This window comes from Drosophila gunungcola, chromosome 3R (assembly GCF_025200985.1).
Source record: "Drosophila gunungcola strain Sukarami chromosome 3R, Dgunungcola_SK_2, whole genome shotgun sequence".
Lineage (NCBI taxonomy): Eukaryota > Metazoa > Arthropoda > Insecta > Diptera > Drosophilidae > Drosophila > Drosophila gunungcola.
The window spans coordinates 30,018,325-30,038,186 of NC_069139.1; the positions used below are offsets into that span (position 1 = coordinate 30,018,325).

At 40.1% G+C, this 19,862-nt stretch overlaps 5 protein-coding genes across 6 annotated transcripts; 1 reads left to right on the forward strand and 4 right to left on the reverse strand.

Moving 5' to 3' along the window:
- Nucleotides 1-290: 290 nt before the first annotated feature.
- Nucleotides 291-4,349, reverse strand: LOC128266409 (arrestin domain-containing protein 17). Its single transcript, XM_053002908.1, has 5 exons — nucleotides 4,047-4,349; nucleotides 3,337-3,465; nucleotides 3,055-3,272; nucleotides 1,540-2,134; nucleotides 291-644 (listed from the first exon to the last, which is right to left on the reverse strand). The coding sequence occupies exons 1-5, from the start codon at nucleotides 4,159-4,161 to the stop codon at nucleotides 460-462; spliced, it is 1,242 nt and encodes a 413-aa protein (XP_052858868.1). The 5' UTR covers nucleotides 4,162-4,349; the 3' UTR covers nucleotides 291-459.
- Nucleotides 4,350-4,849: 500 nt separating this feature from the next.
- LOC128266405 (arrestin domain-containing protein 3) lies at nucleotides 4,850-7,474 on the reverse strand. Of its 2 annotated transcripts, none has more exons than XM_053002902.1 (6): nucleotides 7,314-7,474; nucleotides 7,062-7,243; nucleotides 6,179-6,322; nucleotides 5,905-6,116; nucleotides 5,197-5,779; nucleotides 4,850-5,136 (listed from the first exon to the last, which is right to left on the reverse strand). In XM_053002902.1, the coding sequence occupies exons 1-6, from the start codon at nucleotides 7,472-7,474 to the stop codon at nucleotides 4,880-4,882; spliced, it is 1,539 nt and encodes a 512-aa protein (XP_052858862.1). In that variant the 3' UTR covers nucleotides 4,850-4,879. The 2 variants fall into 2 exon arrangements, with proteins under 2 accessions (XP_052858862.1, XP_052858863.1); XM_053002903.1 differs by having other exon boundaries at nucleotides 7,318-7,328.
- A 66-nt stretch (nucleotides 7,475-7,540) lies between these two features.
- On the reverse strand, nucleotides 7,541-10,336 carry LOC128266410 (arrestin domain-containing protein 2). Its single transcript, XM_053002909.1, has 5 exons — nucleotides 10,151-10,336; nucleotides 9,876-10,025; nucleotides 9,601-9,809; nucleotides 7,770-8,340; nucleotides 7,541-7,710 (listed from the first exon to the last, which is right to left on the reverse strand). The coding sequence occupies exons 1-5, from the start codon at nucleotides 10,263-10,265 to the stop codon at nucleotides 7,541-7,543; spliced, it is 1,215 nt and encodes a 404-aa protein (XP_052858869.1). The 5' UTR covers nucleotides 10,266-10,336.
- A 2,522-nt stretch (nucleotides 10,337-12,858) lies between these two features.
- Nucleotides 12,859-15,167, reverse strand: LOC128266408 (arrestin domain-containing protein 3). The gene is made up of 5 exons (XM_053002907.1): nucleotides 14,950-15,167; nucleotides 14,663-14,812; nucleotides 14,391-14,599; nucleotides 13,449-14,043; nucleotides 12,859-13,297 (listed from the first exon to the last, which is right to left on the reverse strand). The coding sequence occupies exons 1-5, from the start codon at nucleotides 15,059-15,061 to the stop codon at nucleotides 13,059-13,061; spliced, it is 1,305 nt and encodes a 434-aa protein (XP_052858867.1). The 5' UTR covers nucleotides 15,062-15,167; the 3' UTR covers nucleotides 12,859-13,058.
- A 445-nt stretch (nucleotides 15,168-15,612) lies between these two features.
- LOC128266406 (arrestin domain-containing protein 17) lies at nucleotides 15,613-19,466 on the forward strand. Its single transcript, XM_053002904.1, has 3 exons — nucleotides 15,613-15,809; nucleotides 17,063-18,118; nucleotides 18,562-19,466. Exons 1-3 carry the CDS (start codon nucleotides 15,695-15,697, stop codon nucleotides 18,804-18,806), a joined length of 1,416 nt encoding a protein of 471 aa, XP_052858864.1. The 5' UTR covers nucleotides 15,613-15,694; the 3' UTR covers nucleotides 18,807-19,466.
- The last annotated feature ends 396 nt before the right edge of the window (nucleotides 19,467-19,862 follow it).

The following is a 19,862-nucleotide window of genomic DNA, read 5'->3' on the forward strand; positions in this document are numbered from 1 at the left end:
TCGACGAGGAATTCAGAAGCTGCAAGAAAGCTGCCAACAAGAGATGGAGATTATTTTGAAAAATTAGCATGTAATGAGATTTTCACAATAAAGCCTCAAATCGTGACAAAACGGCGGTTTTCTGTTTGTATTTTCTATGATTATTTTCGATGAGTGTGCGAAACAACTGTTTCTCTCAACTGGTGCTACCTTGCCATTAAATAAGATACATAGGTGACTTTTCGTCAGAAATTTGATCTGTAGTCAGTTCCCTCATCCTTTCAGATAAAAGTGGTAACTACTCTGCACGCTTGAATGTCTAGTGTTTAAAATAAGAAAACATTGTTTTTTTTTAATTACGACGATGACTGTACATGTTTTAATTAAATTTACTGTTGCTTACGTTAACTTACAACAATAACAACTGTCGATTAAAGCATTTTAAATTTAGAACTGGTTTAAACAAGTAAAGCGCCATGCTCATTTGAGAAAGCTTTGATTGACGAATCCCGCATTTCGAGTATCTGCTGAAATCACTGGCATAGGACTGGGTATACTATATACAGGATAAAGGGGCGCAAACTCGTTGATCCCAAAGGCGTGAAGTTCTTCCTCGTTGATATTGCCACGCTGCGTGTGTCGGGATTCCTCATATTTTGGAAGTGCTATAGAATAGAAGCAGGTAAAATAGTTTAACTTATCAAATCAAACTTATCGAAGAACATTTTTTTAACCAATCTTGTAACATGATCCGCGGTGTACGAAAAAATCAATCAACTATGATTTCTGTACCTTTACGTGTACCTATTTCTGTACCTCTATTCATCAATTTTTGAGTTGTTTTCGCAATATTCCTTGAATTTTACAATCTTTTCCCGCCGTATCACAATTTAAGCAAATCACAGCTTCCGCATAAATCTCGAAAGTGTAAAAAGCCTTTTAGTGGCTGATCATTGATAACTTGTTATGATGAACGCTTTTGATACACTCCGCCATGTTAAGTGAAATGGTATTTAAAATGGATCAACTTGTTCTTTAAAAAAATCGCTTGGGCTACCAGAAGTTTAGCTCACATATCTGATTTACTTGAAAGGCTTAACTTACAGTTTTTCCATTTTCGTACGGGATATGGAGTTATTCTACTTTAACCATTTTTATTTAGAAAAACAAATTAAACAAGATTTTATACCATTACAGCTGTTGAAAAAATTAAATACACTTTAGAACGTCTTAATTCGTTATCCGATTTGAATAAAATTAAAAGAGTAATTCTAATTTTTTTAATTGAAAAACATAGATGTTAAATTTTATTTTTTATTTATTATTGCATGTGATAAAGTCGTCCGATTTAAAACTCCTGACTCAAACCACTATCAGACCAAAGATTTTCCAGTTATTTCCCTGAACCCCCTATACTGTCATTTTACAGTATAATTAGCAATACCGTTAGATAACTGCGTACTTAGTTATTTAGCGAACGATTTGATAAGATTGCAAATAATAATTACAGGTTCATTGGCACGTAGAATATATATTGTAAATATAAAAAAATGATCTCACCTGCAACAGTAGGGCTGTGCGTCAGATCGTGAGGCACACTACCAAGGGCAGTTACCATGGGCAGCTCGTCGGGAGGATCTCTCCTGGATTGAGGTCCTTCGTAGTGCGCACTACGCCGAGGAGGCTGTTGAACCACTATGCCGGACACTGCCAGAGGAATAGTTCCAACAGTTACCGGCATGACCATCAGCTGCTGTTCCCGTAGACTCTTCACCAGAGCCTCCACCTCCAGTTGGTAGGCGATCTGGATGATGTTGCTCAGCTCCACGCAGGTCGGCGGAGTGGAGGGCACGGGGAGTTCGATGTTCAGGGATCGGGTGCACTGCTTCAGCACCGAGTCCCCCTTGGCTCGCGAAATTATGATCCGTTCCACCCGGGAGTGTTCCGGGCTGACGCTGTAGTACCTGACCAGCATTACGAGTGAGAGCCGGAGCTCGGAGACGGCCACGGAAGTGTTGTTGACCACCACCACGGTGACGGGAATTTTCTGACCCGGCACGTAGCCCGCTTGTGGCAGGTTAAGCTCCAGTTTCAGGGGATCCGTCTTGCAGGGACCGCAGCAGAATGTGCGGTACCCTTCGCTGTGAGCGGCCAACTGCGGTGGTACAAAAAAATAATATTAACAAACTTTTTACTTAAAAATTGGTAATATTTGCGTTATGCCGGGAATGTCTTATCCTGTTCTATACTCCGTAAATTAAATAGCAAACTTAAACAAAATATATCGATCATAATTTACATTTACATTTATATTTAGATTGTTAGAACAATATTAATTTGATATATTAATTAAAATCTGTTCACTTATTATACACAAGTATGTCTATAAACTTATTTTAAACTGTATGTGTTATCAATTTGTGTACCCTTGTAGAGTGCATTATAAATTCAGTCAAAAGATTGCAACGCAGTGAAGGAGACATTACGACCCTAAAAAGTATATATATTCTTGATCAGTATCACTGGAAGAGTCGATCTAGCCTTGTCCTCTCAGTTTTTAGGCTATCTGCAGGAAACTTTTTTTAAAGTTGTCTCTCAACGGTAGGTAGTCCTGGATCGGACGACTATATCTTAGAGCTCCCATAGGAACAATCGGGAAAAAAGCCAAAAAAAAATGTATAACTTTGCAGTTATCAAACTTTTTTCAGTTTTTTGAAACATAATAATAGTTTATTATTTTAGAATTATGGTTTAAATTTAATTAAAATCGGACTATCGGAATATATCATATAGCTCCCACGTAAACAATCGGAATATTAACAAAAAAAATGATTTAAAAAAATGTAACTTTTATATTTTTTGTTTTTTTGTAAATGCTTTGGACATAGTAAAGGTTTAATAATTAAGAACTACGCTTTAAATTTGATTTGATGACGATATCATAATTAGCTGCTATAGGAACGAACGATTAATTGAGCTCATTTTACGCATTAAATTCAGAGTTTAGTTATTTTAAAGAATTATTTTTTTCTTGGTAAATTTAAATAATATCTTCGTCTTTAGTCTGGAACTCACCCTAAGCTGGGGTGTGTCAAAGTTCAGATCTAGCATCTTGAGGACAGTAAAGGCCTTAGTGTAGGCCTGATCGAACTTCCATGGTCTAATGAGCAGCACCTTGACTATGTAGCGGATGCACCCATAGCGGCCCTCAAAGGACGATGGACATTGGTAAGGCAGCTGGCAGGCGAAGTTGTAGTTGTGCACCCCAGCCTGAATGGTGTGTCTGTTATTATCTGTAAAGAGATACAAATGCTTATAAGTGCGAACACCTCGCAGAATTCCAGAATTCCTACTCACTTTGCTCGGAACCCAATAGATAAGTGTTGGATGCTAGATAATCCTCACGGCCCGCATATAGCTTTGACGACCCCAGACTCTTCTCGCTCCATTTGGTTATAGAGTATCCGACCACCTTGAGCAACACAGCTGAGAAGCGAGGGCAACACAGTGAGAAAATGGGAATGATGTTGGAAAACGAATATTATCTTGAAGAACTCATAATCAGCTAATAAGGATAGGGATTTTTATTAATGAATAATCCTCTTTTATTCTCAACGTAACTGTTGCAATACAAATAAAAGAGTATTTCTTATATAATTTAAATTTTAATTATTAAATTTAATTTAACAAGTCTATAAAACTCGTATAAAATATACCAATACAAATAAAAGAGTATCTCTTATATAATTTAAATTTTAATTATTAAATTTAATTTAACAAGTCTATGTGCGACTTATCGGAAATACTCATTCTAATCTCGTTATTAAAATAATACCAAAGCAAAGGAACTTTTGTGTGTTATCAATCAACTTTATACATTCCGCCGCCAAGAATGTCCGCTAAAGTCAATGTCGTCATAAAAATATACAATTCGCACATATATGTACACATATCGTTATCGAGAAAATATTTATAACACCAAGGCTGGTTAGAGCTAAATTTAAGCAACTATCCGGACCCTCGAGATTAGTTTTCACATTATTATTTTATATGTTCTGATGAAGTACCTTGAACCTCCTTTGACCTGTCGCATTTGAGGGTTGCGCAGCCGTTGACAAGTTGACCGGCGTAGAAGGTACCGTGTATATTATTTTCGAAGCTGATCTCACACGTTACGACCATTTTTACCAGATTAAAAGTCCGAGCGTGCAATCAGCTAACACCAACGGTCTGGGGCTACGAGTTGCGACTAATTTAAGTACAAAACTTCTGGACTGCTTGCGGTCGCACCCGCGTCGTTAGATAAGCGATAAGAGCCCTCCTCTTAAGGGGCAATCGTGTTTCTCCGGGAACGATATGGAATCGGAGTCCAAACAGTATAAGAGTTGAGTAAAAGTGCCCTTGCCAAGTGTTCTGGTTCCATTCGCTTCGGGGGCTCTGAATTTTGGCCCGCTATCAGTACAGGGAAATAAGACCTTGGCCATGGTGAAGTTTGTGCCAAGCATTTATGTTTCATGTTTACGGGGATGTGATAAGTGGAGCCTCTTATAACCAAAACAGAAGTCTATCAAAATAAATCTCGGAAGAGCACTTTACGACCTTGTCCCCATGATGTGCTAATAGTCTTGTTTAAGCGGAGATCATTTTTGCTTTGTTGTTAACTATTGTTGTTAATGGGGAGTCTTAAACAATCGAACTTCCCTTGTTCATATGGAAGTATTTAATCAACAGTACATTTTCATCCCAAAAATTTGATTTGAAGGGTTGTATAAATTTCAAAGCCTTGTGAGTTAATATTTTTAATTTAACCTTACTAAGTTTGGCATATTTATAGTTTCTGCTTTATTAACAAAACATACTTTGTCGTTCATAGAGTTCCTAAGTAGTTTTATTATGGTTTTCATAGCCAAGTGCCCTTGTCTTTGTCCACCTCCAGACCCGGGTTGACAAAGGCCCTCTCGGCCATGTAATTCTGGGTATAATCCGCTGGCGGTGGGGCCGAGGGACTTGGAATGTCGAAGACCGGGTACAGGGGCTTGTAGGCACTCCCGTCCAGACTATGAGTATTGGCCTGTGCTGGCTCCGGGTGGTCTGATTCGTCGGATTTGGTGGCAGCCGTGGACCGCATGTGAAGGGCCTCCTGGTAGTTGGGAGGAGCTGAAAGACGGTGAGGAGTTCTTAAAACTGTAAGTAGGTTAGTACTCCTGATGTACTCACGAATGGAGTCGTCGACAGCCCAGGGGCATGCGGCGTTGAGGGGAGGAGCTGTGGCTTCATTTCCGCCAGCCAACCCATTTACGTCCAGCGGCTGACTGATCTGACCTCGAGGTTGGATTAGCACGTGTTGGGAGAGAGGAACACTGCCGATGGTCACAGGAATGCTGACTACCTCGTGCTGGTGGCAGCCCTTCACCGTGGCCTCCACCTCCACCTGGTAGGCTATCTGGATGATGCCGCACAGTTTGAAGCAGGTGGGAGGGGTGGCCGGCACCCTGACATCGTAGGAGAAGAGCTTCTTGCAGTTCCTCTGGACGGAGTCCCCCTTCAAAGTGTTGACCACCAACCGTTCGGAGGTGCTGTTAGGCATTGAAGGAGGCCTGCTGTGGTAGGTCACCAGCATCACAAAGGTCATGAGGAGCTGCTCCACCGGAATGTGGCTATCGTTGGTGACCAGCACGCTGAGGGGGATACTCTGGCCCGGCACAAACCCTGTCTGGGGAACGGTCAGCTGGAGGGCCAACGGATCTGAGCGGCAGGGCCAGCAGCAGTAGGTCTTCGAGGTCTCACTGTGGGCGGGAACCTGTAAATGAGTGCTGAAGTTGGTGACCACTACGTATTCCAATAATATAATTATGCCTGAATTCAAGCCTCTCAGCTATTCGAAACACTAGAATATTTTTTTAAAGGGTTTACCTAAAAACCTACCCTTAGCAGCGGACTATCGAAGTTGAGGTCCATCACCTTAAGTACTGTAAAGCAACGCGTATAGTTCTGGTCAAATTTATTGGGTCTGACCAATGTCACGTTGGTCATGTAACGCACCCTCCCATTGGTGCCCTCAAAGGACGAAGGACATTCTGGGGGAATCTGACAGACAAAGTTGTATGTGTGAATGCCAGCTTCAATGGAGACTTGACCTGCGAAAAGTAATTATCATTTACAGTGCCTGCGATCATGCGACGGGTTGGCATATACGTACTGCTTTGATTGGATCCCACTAGAAAAGTCTTGGACGCAATGTAATCCTCCCGGCCGTAGAATGTGCGACGTCTCCGTCTCCGGTTTGTGGTTACCCTTTCAAGCCACCGCGTCTCGGCATAACCGGTTATATTCAAGGTGATGGCTGCGGAAAAAAGATCTACTGATAAACACGAATTTCGTAAACAAAATACGTAAACATTTATACAAAGAGGTACAATGTTTATTCGAACATAGAATATTTTTTTTTCAATATAATATGTTTATGTTTGACCCAATGTTCTCAAGCGTCTTTAAGTGCAATTTTTAGCAAAGTTAAAAAGTTTCTCAACATTTTTATTAGAAAAATCGATGATTTCATTTTGTAGTTCGAAAATAAATATGTTATGTATTATATATATATTTAGTTTTTAAAATTTTGTGGGATACTTCAATTTATTTTATCAATTGTGGCATTGTTTTCGCCAACATTTAATAAAAAAATACCACTAAGATCGATCATACATAGTCTTAGTTCAGCACTTACTTTTTTAATTTTTATAATTGTTTGGTTTTTATTTACATTGTATACGTTTTTAGTCTGAATATAGATAAATGAGTTCAGGCAAATAGCCATATTTAATTCCATTTAATGCGAAAAACCATTGATTATTTAAAAATAATATAATCTTATCGATCGCAAATATTTATCATTAATGCATTTGAGTGTGTTCGCCGAACACCTCTCTGTAGACATTAGATTTTGCACGTGTGGTTCCCTCGCCATTATAAATAATGTGAGTCACTGCTTGATCTTTGTTGCAAAACGTATAACCGAACTTTAAATTTAGTTGATAAGATAAGCATGACTCATGCCTAAAGTATCCCAATATACAATCCCTCACCTTTCACCACCTTCATCTTGTCCAGTTTTAACGTAACCCTGCCAGTCAAAACCTGGCCCCCGAAATAGGTGCCATGGGGATTGCTATCGTAGTCGATTTCACAGGTAACAGCCATAATTGTAATTGTAACCGTAATTGTGCTTTTATGGGCCGATCCACCTCTGTTGCCGCTGCAAACACAACTGATTGGATTTTAATGTCAATGTTCAGTTATTTACTCCCGAACTTCCGAGAACTGGGCTGCGATTATACCTACATGCCCACTTGGCTGCCAGAAACGAACTGAGAATAAAAAAATCATTGCGATGGTTCTTTATGTTGGTAGCGATGGCCAGGCCAACTTTTATCTTATCGCTGTCACATTTTGAATTATACATTTCGCAAAGTGCAGCCAAGCCACAAATAGCCTCCATAGGACAGGGAAAAGCCCAAGGATTTTTTGGTCACTCTCAATTTCAAATTGCTTTTCTCGGCATCATTCATTTTTGTTCCTCTTTGTCCTTCTTGGCTTCAGTTTGAGGTGGCAGTTTATAGACAGGATATAGAGGCGAATAGGACTTCTCAACCAGATCCCTTGGTTCTGGCTGCCCTTGCCTGGGCTTCTCCGGATCAGGATGCATATGCATGGCCTCAGCATAGCTGGGTGGTGCTGAAGAAGTCTTAAAGTGAGCACACTTTCAGGAAAAATACGTTTTAAAGTTAACTCACATGGGACGGAGCCCTCTGACCACGGGTATGGAGGAGCAGCTGGAGCACATGCTCCCTCACCTTCAATCAGAGTCAAAGTACTCTGATCCGTAGAACTATCTGGTATATATTGCCCCATTGGCGGCGCTATCGGAACCCCACAAATAGTAACTGGCAGTACCAGAGTTCCGTTAACATGCATGCCCTTGACCTTGGCCACAACTTCGATCTGGTATCCGATCTTAATTATGCGGCACAGGTGGAAACATGAAGGCGGAGTGGAGGGAATTGGCAGTTGAAAGTCGTACATCTTCCGGGAATTCCTCATGACCCCATCTGCCTTCAGCTTGGCCACGGACTTGCGCTCACTGTTCACGCCCGAGCTCAGGTCACTGTAGTAGGTGATCATCATGGCCAGGGCGACCTTTACCTCGTACACCCGGATCTTGCTTTCATTACCCACCAACACATTCACGGGGACCGTCTGTCCGGGCACAAAACCAGTCTGCGGCAAGTTTAACTCCAAGGTCAGCGGATCCGAGCGGAACGGCCACACCCCAAAGGTCTTTTCAGTCCTGGCCTGCACGGGAACCTAATCAAGGAAAAATATTCATAGAATACATATTAATAAATATATGTGACCTACATACGCGTTTGAGTATTTCCCAAACGACTGAATTGCTAAAGTTTTGAAACATATTTTGTCGAATTGCTGAAAAGCTTTTTGCTACAAGAATTGAGGATTAAACACTGATCCCAACATGAAAATAATCACCAAATATATGCAATTAAAAAGTTTAGACAGCTCATTGATTGTTAATAAATCCCATAGCATGTACTTTTGCTGCTGATATGCATTTTTCTCGAATTTAAGACAAACAAAACAGAAACATTTTGGGCCGTTTTCAGCAATTCAGAGATTCAGTGGTTTGGGGAATACCAAAACTGTGTTACTAAATTGACCTATATCTTGCAAAATGAATGAAAGTAATATAATCTTGCCACAAACAAAGTTCAAAAAAATTAGTTTTCCGTTTAAAGCCCATTTCCAACAGACGTACGAATTTATGTTTTTTTTAATTCTCCAACAACATTTCTAGGTGCCTCTAAACAAGTTACAGATTTTTCACGTAATTGCACTTGGTAAGTGTCAATTTCGGAAGCATAAACCTTTTCCATGCCAGATTCGGGTTCAGAACAGAATAATATATGTATCAAATTTCTCACAACATTACAGCAATAACACTGGTTTACAAAATGTAGATCGACAAAATCCCCCAGAGTTCCAACCTGATCATCATCCGGTGTAGTTTGACTCCATTGTTCAGAAAATGCCACTTAAAATTATTTGTATGTGTTATATAGTAAATGCCGTCTCTTACCTATTTTCATGCCTATTTTATTTTTTGTATCCAGTTCTGCTTAGCGGAATTCAGTCATCAAAAGCTGAGAAATATGAAGTTCTTAAATTGGCCTATCACTGTACTCCAGGGGTGCTCACGCCTATGCCCATGGAGCACAATTGTTTTTGTAAATACACATGCTTATGGAGATGTGAGGGCCGGCAAAGTTTGAAAATGTTGCTAGCACTAAAGTTCCGACAGCATAAATTTATACTTTAAAAATACACGCCTAAAACAAGAAAATAATTGTATCGCTTTGTCTTGAAGATGAAACATTAACGAAGCCAAATCCGTATAAAATGGGTTTAAGGTTATTAACTTGTTGGCTTCCTTAATGCTTAAATCAAGGTTGGATCTCTGAGGGATTTTGTCGATTTGAATTTGTAAGCCAGTGTAATTTGTTTTAGGAATATGCTTATAAATTCGTCAAATATGTCCTACGAACCCACCTGAGAAACACCCTGATATGTGTTTATGTCCATTACTTGGATTACAGTGAACGCTCTTGAAAAAAGACTGTCGTACTTCCAGGGCTGTATTATATTGACATTCACACTATAGCATATGCGACCATGAGTTCCCTCGAACGAGGAGGGACAGTTGATTGGAATTTGACAAGCAAAATTATATGCTCTGGTTCCGGGCTCTAAGGCCATTTCTGAAATGATGACATAAGTTGGCTTTAATACTAATAATAAATTGTTAAGTATCAAAATAGTTTTACCAGTGCTTGTTTCAGAGCCCAACAGATAAACTTTACTGGAAAGGTATTTCTCAAATCCATTATACGATTCTGAAGTGGATTTGTTGTTCGAATCAGTCTTACTTTCGGTCCAGTGCGTCTCGGCATATCCTTTAAGCTTAAGCCTGATTGCTAGGAAAGTGGGAAATTGAAAGGAATCATTTAAGGTAACATAATAGTATAGTATAGTTCACTTTAGCAAAAATGAAACCCCACCAATTCTAACCACTTTAAATTGGTTCAATAAGGGCACTTACCTTTTATTTGAATCGACTTATCCGTACTCAGAGTCACTTGGCCAGAAACCGTTTGTCCCGCGTAGAAGACTCCATGCACATTGTTGTGAAAAATAATTTGGCAAATAATTCCCATAATTTTTTTTAACGGCAAACACTGCAAGTTGACTTTATTTCGTTCGCTCTCGTCGGTGTTGAACTGTTTCCACCTTAATGGTCACAAGCTAACTGAACCAAAAAGGCTTTTATCTGTTTTTTTTTGTGCCTCGGACTCCTATAGTTTGATTTATCTTATCAGTACAACCATAAAAATAATTATTTTTAAAAAACCCCATATAATTTCTTTACATAAAGGGTTTGATTGGTAGCAACCAAACGTGTGGGCCATCTTATAGTTGATATCAATGAAAACAGCTGATGGCCAATTTTTAGGCTAAAAACCAAAACCCCCTTGCTGTAATCTAAAGCTCACGGACTTAAAAAGAGCACTTACCCTCAAATTGAATCGATATTTCTACTCCAGCTCTCAGTTGCACCTGTTTCTGGGATGTACTATACTATGTATTCGATAAGATAGCGTACAAATCAACCAAATACTGCTCACGGAGGACATTAACCTTAAATCCGTGCTATGAGTCAGATCGACCTAACAAACTTTTTTCATGTAAAAAAACTAAAAAATTCCGAATGAATGGTATGGTTGTGTAGCTTGAACTTTACCTAACTAACAAAACCAAGTGTTATGGCTCAAACAAAAATTTGCTCTGTGGGTGATCTGGGTTCAGATCGATCCAATTTTTTTCTATTCTGTTTGATTTTCGCTTGTGTTTCTATATATTGGGACTGAATGGTATAGTGCGAGGACTAATTTTAACAACAATCCCCTAAAAAACCGGGAATACACCAAAAGCAATAATAATACTAAGAATTAATTGTTATAAATATTGAACGCAGAAAAATATATATTAAGTCGTTATTTGTCAAAATTTGATGACAAATAGGGATAAACATGTAAAGTGCCCAGGGCAGATCGAAAACACGGGAATGTATGGAAATTGAAAGTTAGCACAGTCCGCGTCCAGCAACAACAAAATTAGGTCTCCATTTGTTTTTGATTTATTTAAAACATTGAAAAATTATGTAGCTATATAAAAAATTTTATAATTAGACCCGTAACAGCTAGAATATATATATATATATATTGAGTCGATCTAGCCATTTCCGTTTGTTTGTCTTTTCGTATGAACGTCGAGATCTCGGAAGCAATTGGGTTTTAAAGTATTGTCCATTGCTAGCCACTACTAGCCATCTTTCTGAAAAATCACGGATTCCGCGTCGAAAGAAGTCTGGGCCTTTTCTAATATCCATGAGTCGATCCATTTTTTGACTTCATCATAGTTCGAAAAGTGCTGGTCTGCCAGGCCATGAACCATAGATCGAAACAGAATTAATCGGAAGAAGCAATGTCTGCGCTATGCAGCGAGTGGGGTAGGACTTCCTTTTTACCATTTACCTTTTCCAGAGGTCGCTTCAGTTCATATGGCACCCTATTTCCTATGTTTCGGATCATTTCCATTGTTTTTAAAAAAAAGGAAATGTCTGGCTGACTGATTCCAAGCGATTCTGTAAGTTTCTCTCGCGTTTGTAATGATTCTTCACTGAGCAAAGTGTCCAGTTGGTGAAACTCCTGGTTGTTCTTCGTCGTGCAAATTGAAATTGTCACTTTTGAACCGTGCAAAGCACATACTACACGTTCGTCCAGCTAGAGCATGCTCACCGTAAGCTTTAATTTGAATACGGGGGGGTTCGACAGCCTTATTATACCCTTGCAGAGGCTATTATAATTTCAGTCAGAAGTTTGCAGCGCAGTGAAGGAGACATCTCCGACCCTATAAAGTATATATATTAATGATGCTAGTGATGCTAGGAGAGTCGATCTGGCTATGTCCACCTCTCCGTCCGCCTCTCCGTCCGTCTGTCCGTCCGTTTCTACGCAAACTAATCTCTCAGTTTTAAAGCTATCTGCATTTCAGGCAGCATATAAGTTGGAACGAGCCGGATCGGACGACTATAGCATATAGCTCCCATAGGAGCAATCGGAAAAGTAAAAAAAAATTATAACTTTGTTGTTATTAATTTTTTTTAGTAAGTTTTAAGTTTCTTAAAAATCGGACGACTTTATCATAAAGCTCACATTGAAACAATCAAATTATTAAAAAATAATACAAAAAAATGTATCTTCTCCATTTTTTAATTTTTGTTTTAATACTTTTGAAATAGTAATAATTTGATAGTTCAGAATTACGCTTTTCATTTTATTTAAAGCGAAAACGATCGAATAATTGGGCTTATAATCATGATTATATGATTTAGTGCTTTTTAACATATACGCAAATAAATCAAAATTTAAATGTTTTCAATAATATTACATTTTTGAAATAGCTGCAAGGGTATATAAACTTTGGCTTGCCGAAGCTAGTTTCGTTCTTGTTTTTCATATTGTAAAAATAAACTAAAACTCCCTGCAAAAATGTATTATTTGGAACAGAAGCTGACATTTTTGTTTAATTTTTAAGGAAATTGCAAATGCTAGAAAATAAAGACTAGTGATGACACTCCAAAATGCCAGTGTTGCCAGATCAAATACCAGCCTACTAAAGAAGACGTCTGTAATTGAAACCGCTCGAACTTATTTTTACACCTAATGTAAAAGCCAAAAAGCCGTATAGAGCTGTATATGTTTATTCGGTAAATATCTATTTATTCATAAAAATAATTTTTCAAACTATGGCGTATATGTTTGTGATAATCACATTGTGATGGCAGAACATAAAACACGACTATTTTCAGGGAGCATATTTTTGCTTGTTATTGGTTAGCTGAGTAGCGGATATGTTAGGCGTTCCTTCTTGTTTTTTTAAAATTAATTTTAAAGCCATGTGCTTTTGTCTATTGCCTCATTGACATATCCACTAGTCCTGTTTTTATTAGGTCTCACAATTATTTCTTCCATCTCGTTCGAGAGATCAAAGATCCCGTACAAAGGAGAAAATATAATTTTTTTCTCTTGTGGTCCTTTGCCCGACCTTTTCTGAGACTTCTTTTTTGGTGTTAAGAACATCTGTGGATCCGGACTGATGTGTTTGGCCTCAGCATAGGTCGGCGGTGCTATAAAAAAAACGATCACTGTTTAGTAAACTTGAACTTTCAATTCTTTCTTGATTTTTTTGAGAAAAAGCAATAATAAAGTAGTTAAAAATAAAACATTTTTTCCAGATTTAAATTAAGTATTTTTTAATTTAACAAGATTTAAGCTCACCAATAGAGGGATCTGAAGACCAAGGGCTGGGAGGGCTGTGAGGTTCTTCAGCCTGTTCGTTAGCGATTAAAATCAATGCTTTGGCATCCTGTTGCTGAGGCAGTAGGTCTGCGCCCCAAAATCTTGGCTCTTTCTGCAGTACCTTCGTTAGCGGGACACTTCCAATGGTTATGGGCATGTGAAGCGACTGACTGCCATGGCAACCTTTGACCCTGGCCTCCGCTTCCACCTGATAGCCGATCTGAATGATGCTGCACAGGTCGAAGCAGGTTGGCGGTGTTGCCGGCACCTTAAGATCGAAGGTGAGCTGCTTTCGGCATTTGGACGACACGCCCTCGCCTGTTTTCAGGACCATCACGAAATGATCCTTGTTTGTGTCCGCGCAGGGGGGTTGACTGTAGTAGATCACCACCATGGCCAGTTTCACGGTAATATCCTCCACAGGTACACCACTGTCGTTGGAGACCATTATTTCCACCGCTACAGTCTGTCCTGGCACAAAGCCACCCCGCGGCAAAGAGAGGCACATACTGAGTGGGGCCGACCGGCAGGGAAAGCAGCAGAAAGTGCGCTGTGATTCCACTTGGGTGGGTACCTGAAACAACAGAAAAATACCTTTCTCTTTGCATTAATTATCCTAGGCACTAATATATTTAGTGAATTTTTGTTAGTTTTACTTATAAAGGTTCGAGTCATTTCTATAAATAAACCCCATTTTAATATTCTTGCATAGGGTATTATAGTTTCAGTCACATGTGGCAACACATTACTTGGAGAGTCGATCTAGCCATCTTTGCCAAAAGTTTTATCCAAGAAATAAAATTCCTTATTAAGCAATTAAACCAGATACTCGTTATTCACAGTTCTCCAGTTTAAGTGCTACAGTTAGTTGAAGCTTTGTCTTTTAGCTAAACAAAGGGACCATATGAACGAAAAACTTACCCTCAACATCAGGCTTTGAGAGTTTAGGTCCATCACTTTGAGTACGGTGAAACATCGGCTGAAGTTCTGGTCGAATTTCCACGGTCGCACGAACCTCACGTTCACCAGGTAACGTATTTGACCAAATGTCCCCTCAAACGAGGATGGACATGTGGTGGGCAACTGGCAGGCGAATCTGTGCTTGCTGGTGCCGGGCTCAATAACGACCTCTGAAATGGAGCTTTGATTTCGTTATCTCTTGATTTATGGTTATTTATCGTCTTGGAACAGACCTATGCTGGAACTAGACCCGTGCAGATATGCCTTAGTTGCTAGGTAGTCCACATGTCCGTTGAATGAATCACCGTTCGACTGATCCTCGGGATCGTGTTCGGTGTCAGTCCAATGGGTTTCGGCGTATCCTTTGATTTGGAGGACCACAGCTGAATGCAAAAATATTTTACAGTTTACCATCTATTTTTAGCACTTGCAAAGCATGCACTTCAAATCCAATTAACACTGTCCGCAAATAAAGTTCCCCTTGATAGAGTTACCGAATAGAAATGACTCAGCGTCTTACCTTTAACTGGTTTCGCCTTTTCAGTTTTGATTACCACCTGTCCTGATATCAGCTGGCCTGCATAGAAAACCCCCTGGGGGTTATTGCAAAATTCAATCTCACAGATTACCATTGTTCGGATTGATTTTAATGATAATCCCGGAGCTTGTTAACTTTTGCCCTGTCTGCGTCGTGTCTCCCAGCGAACTGAAGACACCCAGTGGGTCTGATTTTATTTTATTTATTTTTGTGCAGTATTTATTTGGCCAACATTTTTATTTTATCTTATCAATGCGATATGTATTTATGTATTTTAACACAAATTTGTACCATTGCTATCGAAGTATTTACATATGTAAGTGACAACGACAGCAGATATACGAGTTTTGCAGGCAGGCAGAAGTGATCGATGAGGGACAAGTGCTCAGGGTTGAGATAGCATTCGTAAAACTATGCAACTAGGAGAGGTACTTTGACGTTTAGCTACTGTATTTGCATAATTATATCTATGGAGTTTTTTCACTCAACTCTCCGCGTTGCCAACTATCCGTCATTTTGCACTCGTTATGGATAAAAAACATTGCAGTGGGTTTTGTAGAGAGTCAAGGCGATAAGATAAGACCGACCAACGGCAAATATTGGGTAAGAGAGTCTAGGCCCAGTTAACAATGCAGATAGCTTCAGTTCCCATTCGGCAGCGAGCGCGCGCGGACGCTCGCAAAAATAATAACTCCGGCGAGGGCGTCCCCTTTACTGATTCGCCATCATGTCGAAAAACTGCATGATAACGTTCGACCAGAATGAGCACGGCACCTACTTCACCGGCCAGGTGATTACCGGCAAGGTGATCGTCAATCTGACCAAGACCAAGAAACTGCGCGGTACGTAAGCCCAACTTGGATCCCCAGAAAGCCAAATTGACTAGTCCAGGGGTGATCGCTTATCTAGTGTGGCGTATCTAATCGCATCGGATAATGTCAAGTTTGGCAAAACCGAAAGTTTCAACCATTCGAATGGATAATTAAGTGATAGCATGCGAACACTCCAAAAGTGCGATAATTGATGGTTCCTGGAGCTCAGCCGCATTAATAATTTTCCTTATCTATGTTAGGGGATCTACACAAGTGATTGAATTTCGTTTCGAGGAAATACCGGTGGAATTAGTCACGGTATTTGTTTATTTAAGAACTGGGAACCTGCTGAAGCGGTTAAAGTTTATTATTAAGTTAAATGTTTTTTTCCTGACGAAATTCCTGCGAAATTTCACCTTAATAGTGTTGAAACCAAACACTTCCGTACTATCAGCATTTTCGTAGCTAAAATTTAAATCATTTTAGTCTGATTTGTTCACTATTTTTTGGAAAATCCGTACCAAACTGGTTCCGCTTTATGGTTTTATCTTATCTTAATATTAGACCTACCATGATAGGCACCAAGCTTTAAGTATATCAGAATTATAATCTCAGTTTGCAATAAGATAAACAAAATGTAATCATTTTTTATGAGCTTGCTCGTTCTTTTTATACCCGTTACTCGTTGATTATAAGGGTATATTGCATTCGTTGAAAAGTATGTAACAGGTAGAAAAAAGCGTTTTCGACCATATAAAGTATATATATTCTTGATCAGGATCAATAGCCGAGTCGATCTAGCCATGTCCGTCTGTCTGTCTGCATCAAACAATTTCAAAATCGAGGTATTATTTTAGGAGTTATAAAGTTCTCTGCCGCTGCTTAGTCATTGATCGGCAGCCCCTCTGCCGCTGCTAGCAGATGAGAGTCAAAGAGAGAGAGAGAGAGAGAGAGAGAGAGAGAGAGAGAACTACAGAACTGTTAGTAGGGGGTGTATGCTATGCAGTTCGACAGATGGCGCCACCTAAACTTCGATTGTTTTTTAGGGAAAATACCTACATAAGTTGAAGTTTTTTGGCTGAGTAACGTGTAGTCGGGGAACTCAACTATAGCGTTCTTTCTTGTTTGTACTAGAAATGACTACCTTAACCTATATTTATAACTGTTACTCCACTTGTCTAAGATACAAAAAATTTAAAGTAAATATGTAACTCTGGTAAAACAGAAATATCTCTTTCGGGCTTACTTCTCTTACCGACATTTTAATTTTTTGAGTTTCGTAGGAATCAAACTGGAGATCAGTGGCTATGCGCAGGCACAGTGGAGACTCCGCAGACATGGCCGGGCGGTGGCCATCCAAAACTCGAAGAAGCGATCGAAGCACCAGTACAGCGGACGGGAGGACTACATAGCCTCCACCACTTACCTAATGGGCTCCGAGCAGGGCAGTAACTTCAGCATGGACGCTGGCACCTACACCTACACTTTTGCCTGCCCCATTCCCAGCCACTGTCCCTCGTCCTTTGAGGGTGCTTTCGGCCATATCCGGTACCTGGCCAAGGTCACCTTCCTCAAGCCGGGCGCCTCCAATCGCACCCACAACGTGGGCTTCACGGTGCTGAAGCTTCTAGACCTTAACCAGGAGAGCAAGATGCTCCGCGAGCCGGCGAGCAACGAAGCCGTGGAGTACTTCTGCCTAATGCACACGAAGCCCGTGGAGCTGAAGGTCACTCTGCAGCAGCAGGGCTACGTCCCGGGTCAGTTTTTGCTGGTCCACGCCCAGGTGCGCAATGAGTCCAGCGCCGACTGCCGGAAACTCCTGATCATGCTGCACCTGCGGGCTACCTACACGGCGGACCAGCCGTCTCTCCGCACGACCTCCGAGAAGATAATGCTGGTGAAGCGCGAGTGCGGACCGGTGGCTCACCATGGCCAGAGGACCTACACGGAATCCCTGAGGATCCCGGCCACGGCACCCACCTGCGAGCACCTGAGCAAGGTGGTGCGCGTATCCTACGAAGTGCGTGTGGTGGCTGTGATGAACTGGTTGATGGCCAACCCGCGGGTGATCATCCCCATAACCATAGGCAACGTGCCGCTGGCCACTGCGGCCTCGGGACCGGACTTCCTGCCGGCCAACGCCTATGCCGCCGAAATTGGAAGCCCGCTGCCCTCCGATTTGCCGTGCACCTCCACAAGAGCCATGGAACTGGCTCAGATGTCCAGCAGCGGGGTGAGCAACTCCGGCTACGAGATAAGCGAGGATCTTGAGGACTTCGAGCTGCCGGAGGACGGAGACGATGAGCAGGAGGCGAGCGACGAGTTCGTGTCAGACTTACGTGAGTACAAGGATAGTGCTATGTTATATAAAACACATGTCCAAAAGAATTTCTTTTATTCTTATATTACTAAGCTAAGTATGTCGGACATTTATAGTGCTAGGTTGTGCATGCACTCGATTTTATAAAACTGTTTGTTAAACAATGAAAATGAGTTCAATAGTAAACAAAAAGTTCGTAAGAATTATAAACACATGGTTTGGCTTGTAAGCATTGACGAATGTTTGTCAATTTTTGTTTGCGAAACTGTTAAGCTTACGATAACTGCACGTTAGATTTATATTTTCCAAAATTAAAAGTCTTAATCGTAATTTGAAACAATTTTCTTTTGGAGTCGCGTAAATTAATTTTTTTCACATTTTTTAATTTTTTTTTTTTGACAAAGCTTATACAAAAATATTGCTGAGTATCTTAATGTATCGTCTCTTACTAATTTTCCACAGCTCCCCCTACGTACGAACAAGCCATGTTTATGACCGCTGATATAGCGGACACAGACGCAAACACCGTCAGCGCGTCTTCCCGGTTTACACCGCGCTACCCGGTTTTCGATGTGGACACCTTCCAAAACCCCCCACCCAATCCTCCGCAAAAAAAGAGGCGCCGCCGCCGGAGACGACCCGCCGATCCTGGACAGTCGAAGCAGCGTCCGGAGAAACAGCCCGTGGAGTCACCCGTGCAAATCTGAGTGCGCTATCGCTTTAAATTCGACTTTATCTTATCTCGGCAGTATTTATTTCTTTTTTGGTTTGCCAGTCTACTAACCAAATGATAGTATATATACCTACACATACCTACGAAATGGTAAATAAACAAACAAGAATATAAAAGTGTCTCCCTGGGTGACATGCGATAAACTGCGATAATTGACCTGACAGCAAAAATCTTTGAAATCAGCAAGCAAAATATTTGTGATATCAATATTTATACCCTTGCAGAGGGTATTATAATTTCAGTCAGAAGTTTGCAACGCAGTGAAGGAGACATTTCCGACCCTATAAAGTATATATATTCTTGATCATCATGACTAGGAGAGTCGATCTAGCCATGTCCGTCTGTCCGTCCGTCTGTCCTTCCGTTTCTACGCAAACTAGTCTCTCAGTTTTAAAGCTATCTGCATGAAACTTTCCCAAAAGTTGTCTTCCTATTGCAGGTAGTTTATAAAACGGATCGAGCCGGATCGGACGACTACAGCATATAGCTCCCATAGGAAAAATCGGAAAAGAAAATAAAAAAAATTATAACTTTGCTGTTTTTTAATTTTTTTTAGGTCTTCGACACATAGTAATGGTTAAATACTTCAGAATTACGGTTTAAATTTCATAAAAATCGGACGACTATAGCATATAGCTCCCATAGGAACAATCGGAAAAATAAATGAAAAAAATTATAACTTTGCTGTTTTTTAATTAATTTTTTTAGTTCTTCGACATATAGTAATGGTTATTTCAGAATTACGGTTTAAATCATCATCATGAAAATCGGACGATTATAACATAAAGCTCCAAAGAAACAATAAAAATTTTGAAATGTAACTTTTTTATTTTGTAATTTTTTTTTAGAAATTCTTTTAATTTTATTAAAATCGGAAAACGATATCATATAGCTGCCATAGGAACTCAAATAATTGAGCTGCAAATCATCATATCATCATCAATGCTTTTAAACATACACGCAAGTAAATCATACTTTTAATGTCTTCAAGAGTATTTAATAGCTGCAAGGGTATATAAACTTCGGCTTG

What these genes read in the sequence shown, in the direction of transcription:
- LOC128266410 (XM_053002909.1), bottom strand. Translation starts at nt 10,265, where the DNA reads ATGGGAATTATTTGCCAAATTATTTTTCACAACAATGTGCATGGAGTC. An exon ending in GGGCTCTGAAACAAGCACTG is followed by an intron (nt 9,810 to 9,875) that starts GTAAAACTATTT and finishes TCATCATTTCAG; the next exon opens with AAATGGCCTTAGAGCCCGGA. An exon ending in CATATCAGGGTGTTTCTCAG is followed by an intron (nt 8,341 to 9,600) that starts GTGGGTTCGTAG and finishes TTCCTTGATTAG; the next exon opens with GTTCCCGTGCAGGCCAGGAC.
- LOC128266405 (XM_053002902.1), bottom strand. Translation starts at nt 7,474, where the DNA reads ATGGAGGCTATTTGTGGCTTGGCTGCACTTTGCGAAATGTATAATTCA. An exon ending in CAAGATGAAGGTGGTGAAAG is followed by an intron (nt 6,323 to 7,061) that starts GTGAGGGATTGT and finishes TTTTTTCCGCAG; the next exon opens with CCATCACCTTGAATATAACC. An exon ending in GGCTGTCGACGACTCCATTC is followed by an intron (nt 5,137 to 5,196) that starts GTGAGTACATCA and finishes ACCGTCTTTCAG; the next exon opens with CTCCTCCCAACTACCAGGAG.
- LOC128266409 (XM_053002908.1), bottom strand. Translation starts at nt 4,161, where the DNA reads ATGGTCGTAACGTGTGAGATCAGCTTCGAAAATAATATACACGGTACC. An exon ending in TTGACACACCCCAGCTTAGG is followed by an intron (nt 2,135 to 3,054) that starts GTGAGTTCCAGA and finishes GTACCACCGCAG; the next exon opens with TTGGCCGCTCACAGCGAAGG. An exon ending in GCACAGCCCTACTGTTGCAG is followed by an intron (nt 645 to 1,539) that starts GTGAGATCATTT and finishes TCTATTCTATAG; the next exon opens with CACTTCCAAAATATGAGGAA.
- LOC128266408 (XM_053002907.1), bottom strand. Translation starts at nt 15,061, where the DNA reads ATGGTAATCTGTGAGATTGAATTTTGCAATAACCCCCAGGGGGTTTTC. An exon ending in CGGGTCTAGTTCCAGCATAG is followed by an intron (nt 14,600 to 14,662) that starts GTCTGTTCCAAG and finishes GCTCCATTTCAG; the next exon opens with AGGTCGTTATTGAGCCCGGC. An exon ending in GTCTTCAGATCCCTCTATTG is followed by an intron (nt 13,298 to 13,448) that starts GTGAGCTTAAAT and finishes TTTTTTTTATAG; the next exon opens with CACCGCCGACCTATGCTGAG.
- LOC128266406 (XM_053002904.1), top strand. Translation starts at nt 15,695, where the DNA reads ATGTCGAAAAACTGCATGATAACGTTCGACCAGAATGAGCACGGCACC. An exon ending in CAAGACCAAGAAACTGCGCG is followed by an intron (nt 15,810 to 17,062) that starts GTACGTAAGCCC and finishes TGAGTTTCGTAG; the next exon opens with GAATCAAACTGGAGATCAGT. An exon ending in CGAGTTCGTGTCAGACTTAC is followed by an intron (nt 18,119 to 18,561) that starts GTGAGTACAAGG and finishes AATTTTCCACAG; the next exon opens with CTCCCCCTACGTACGAACAA.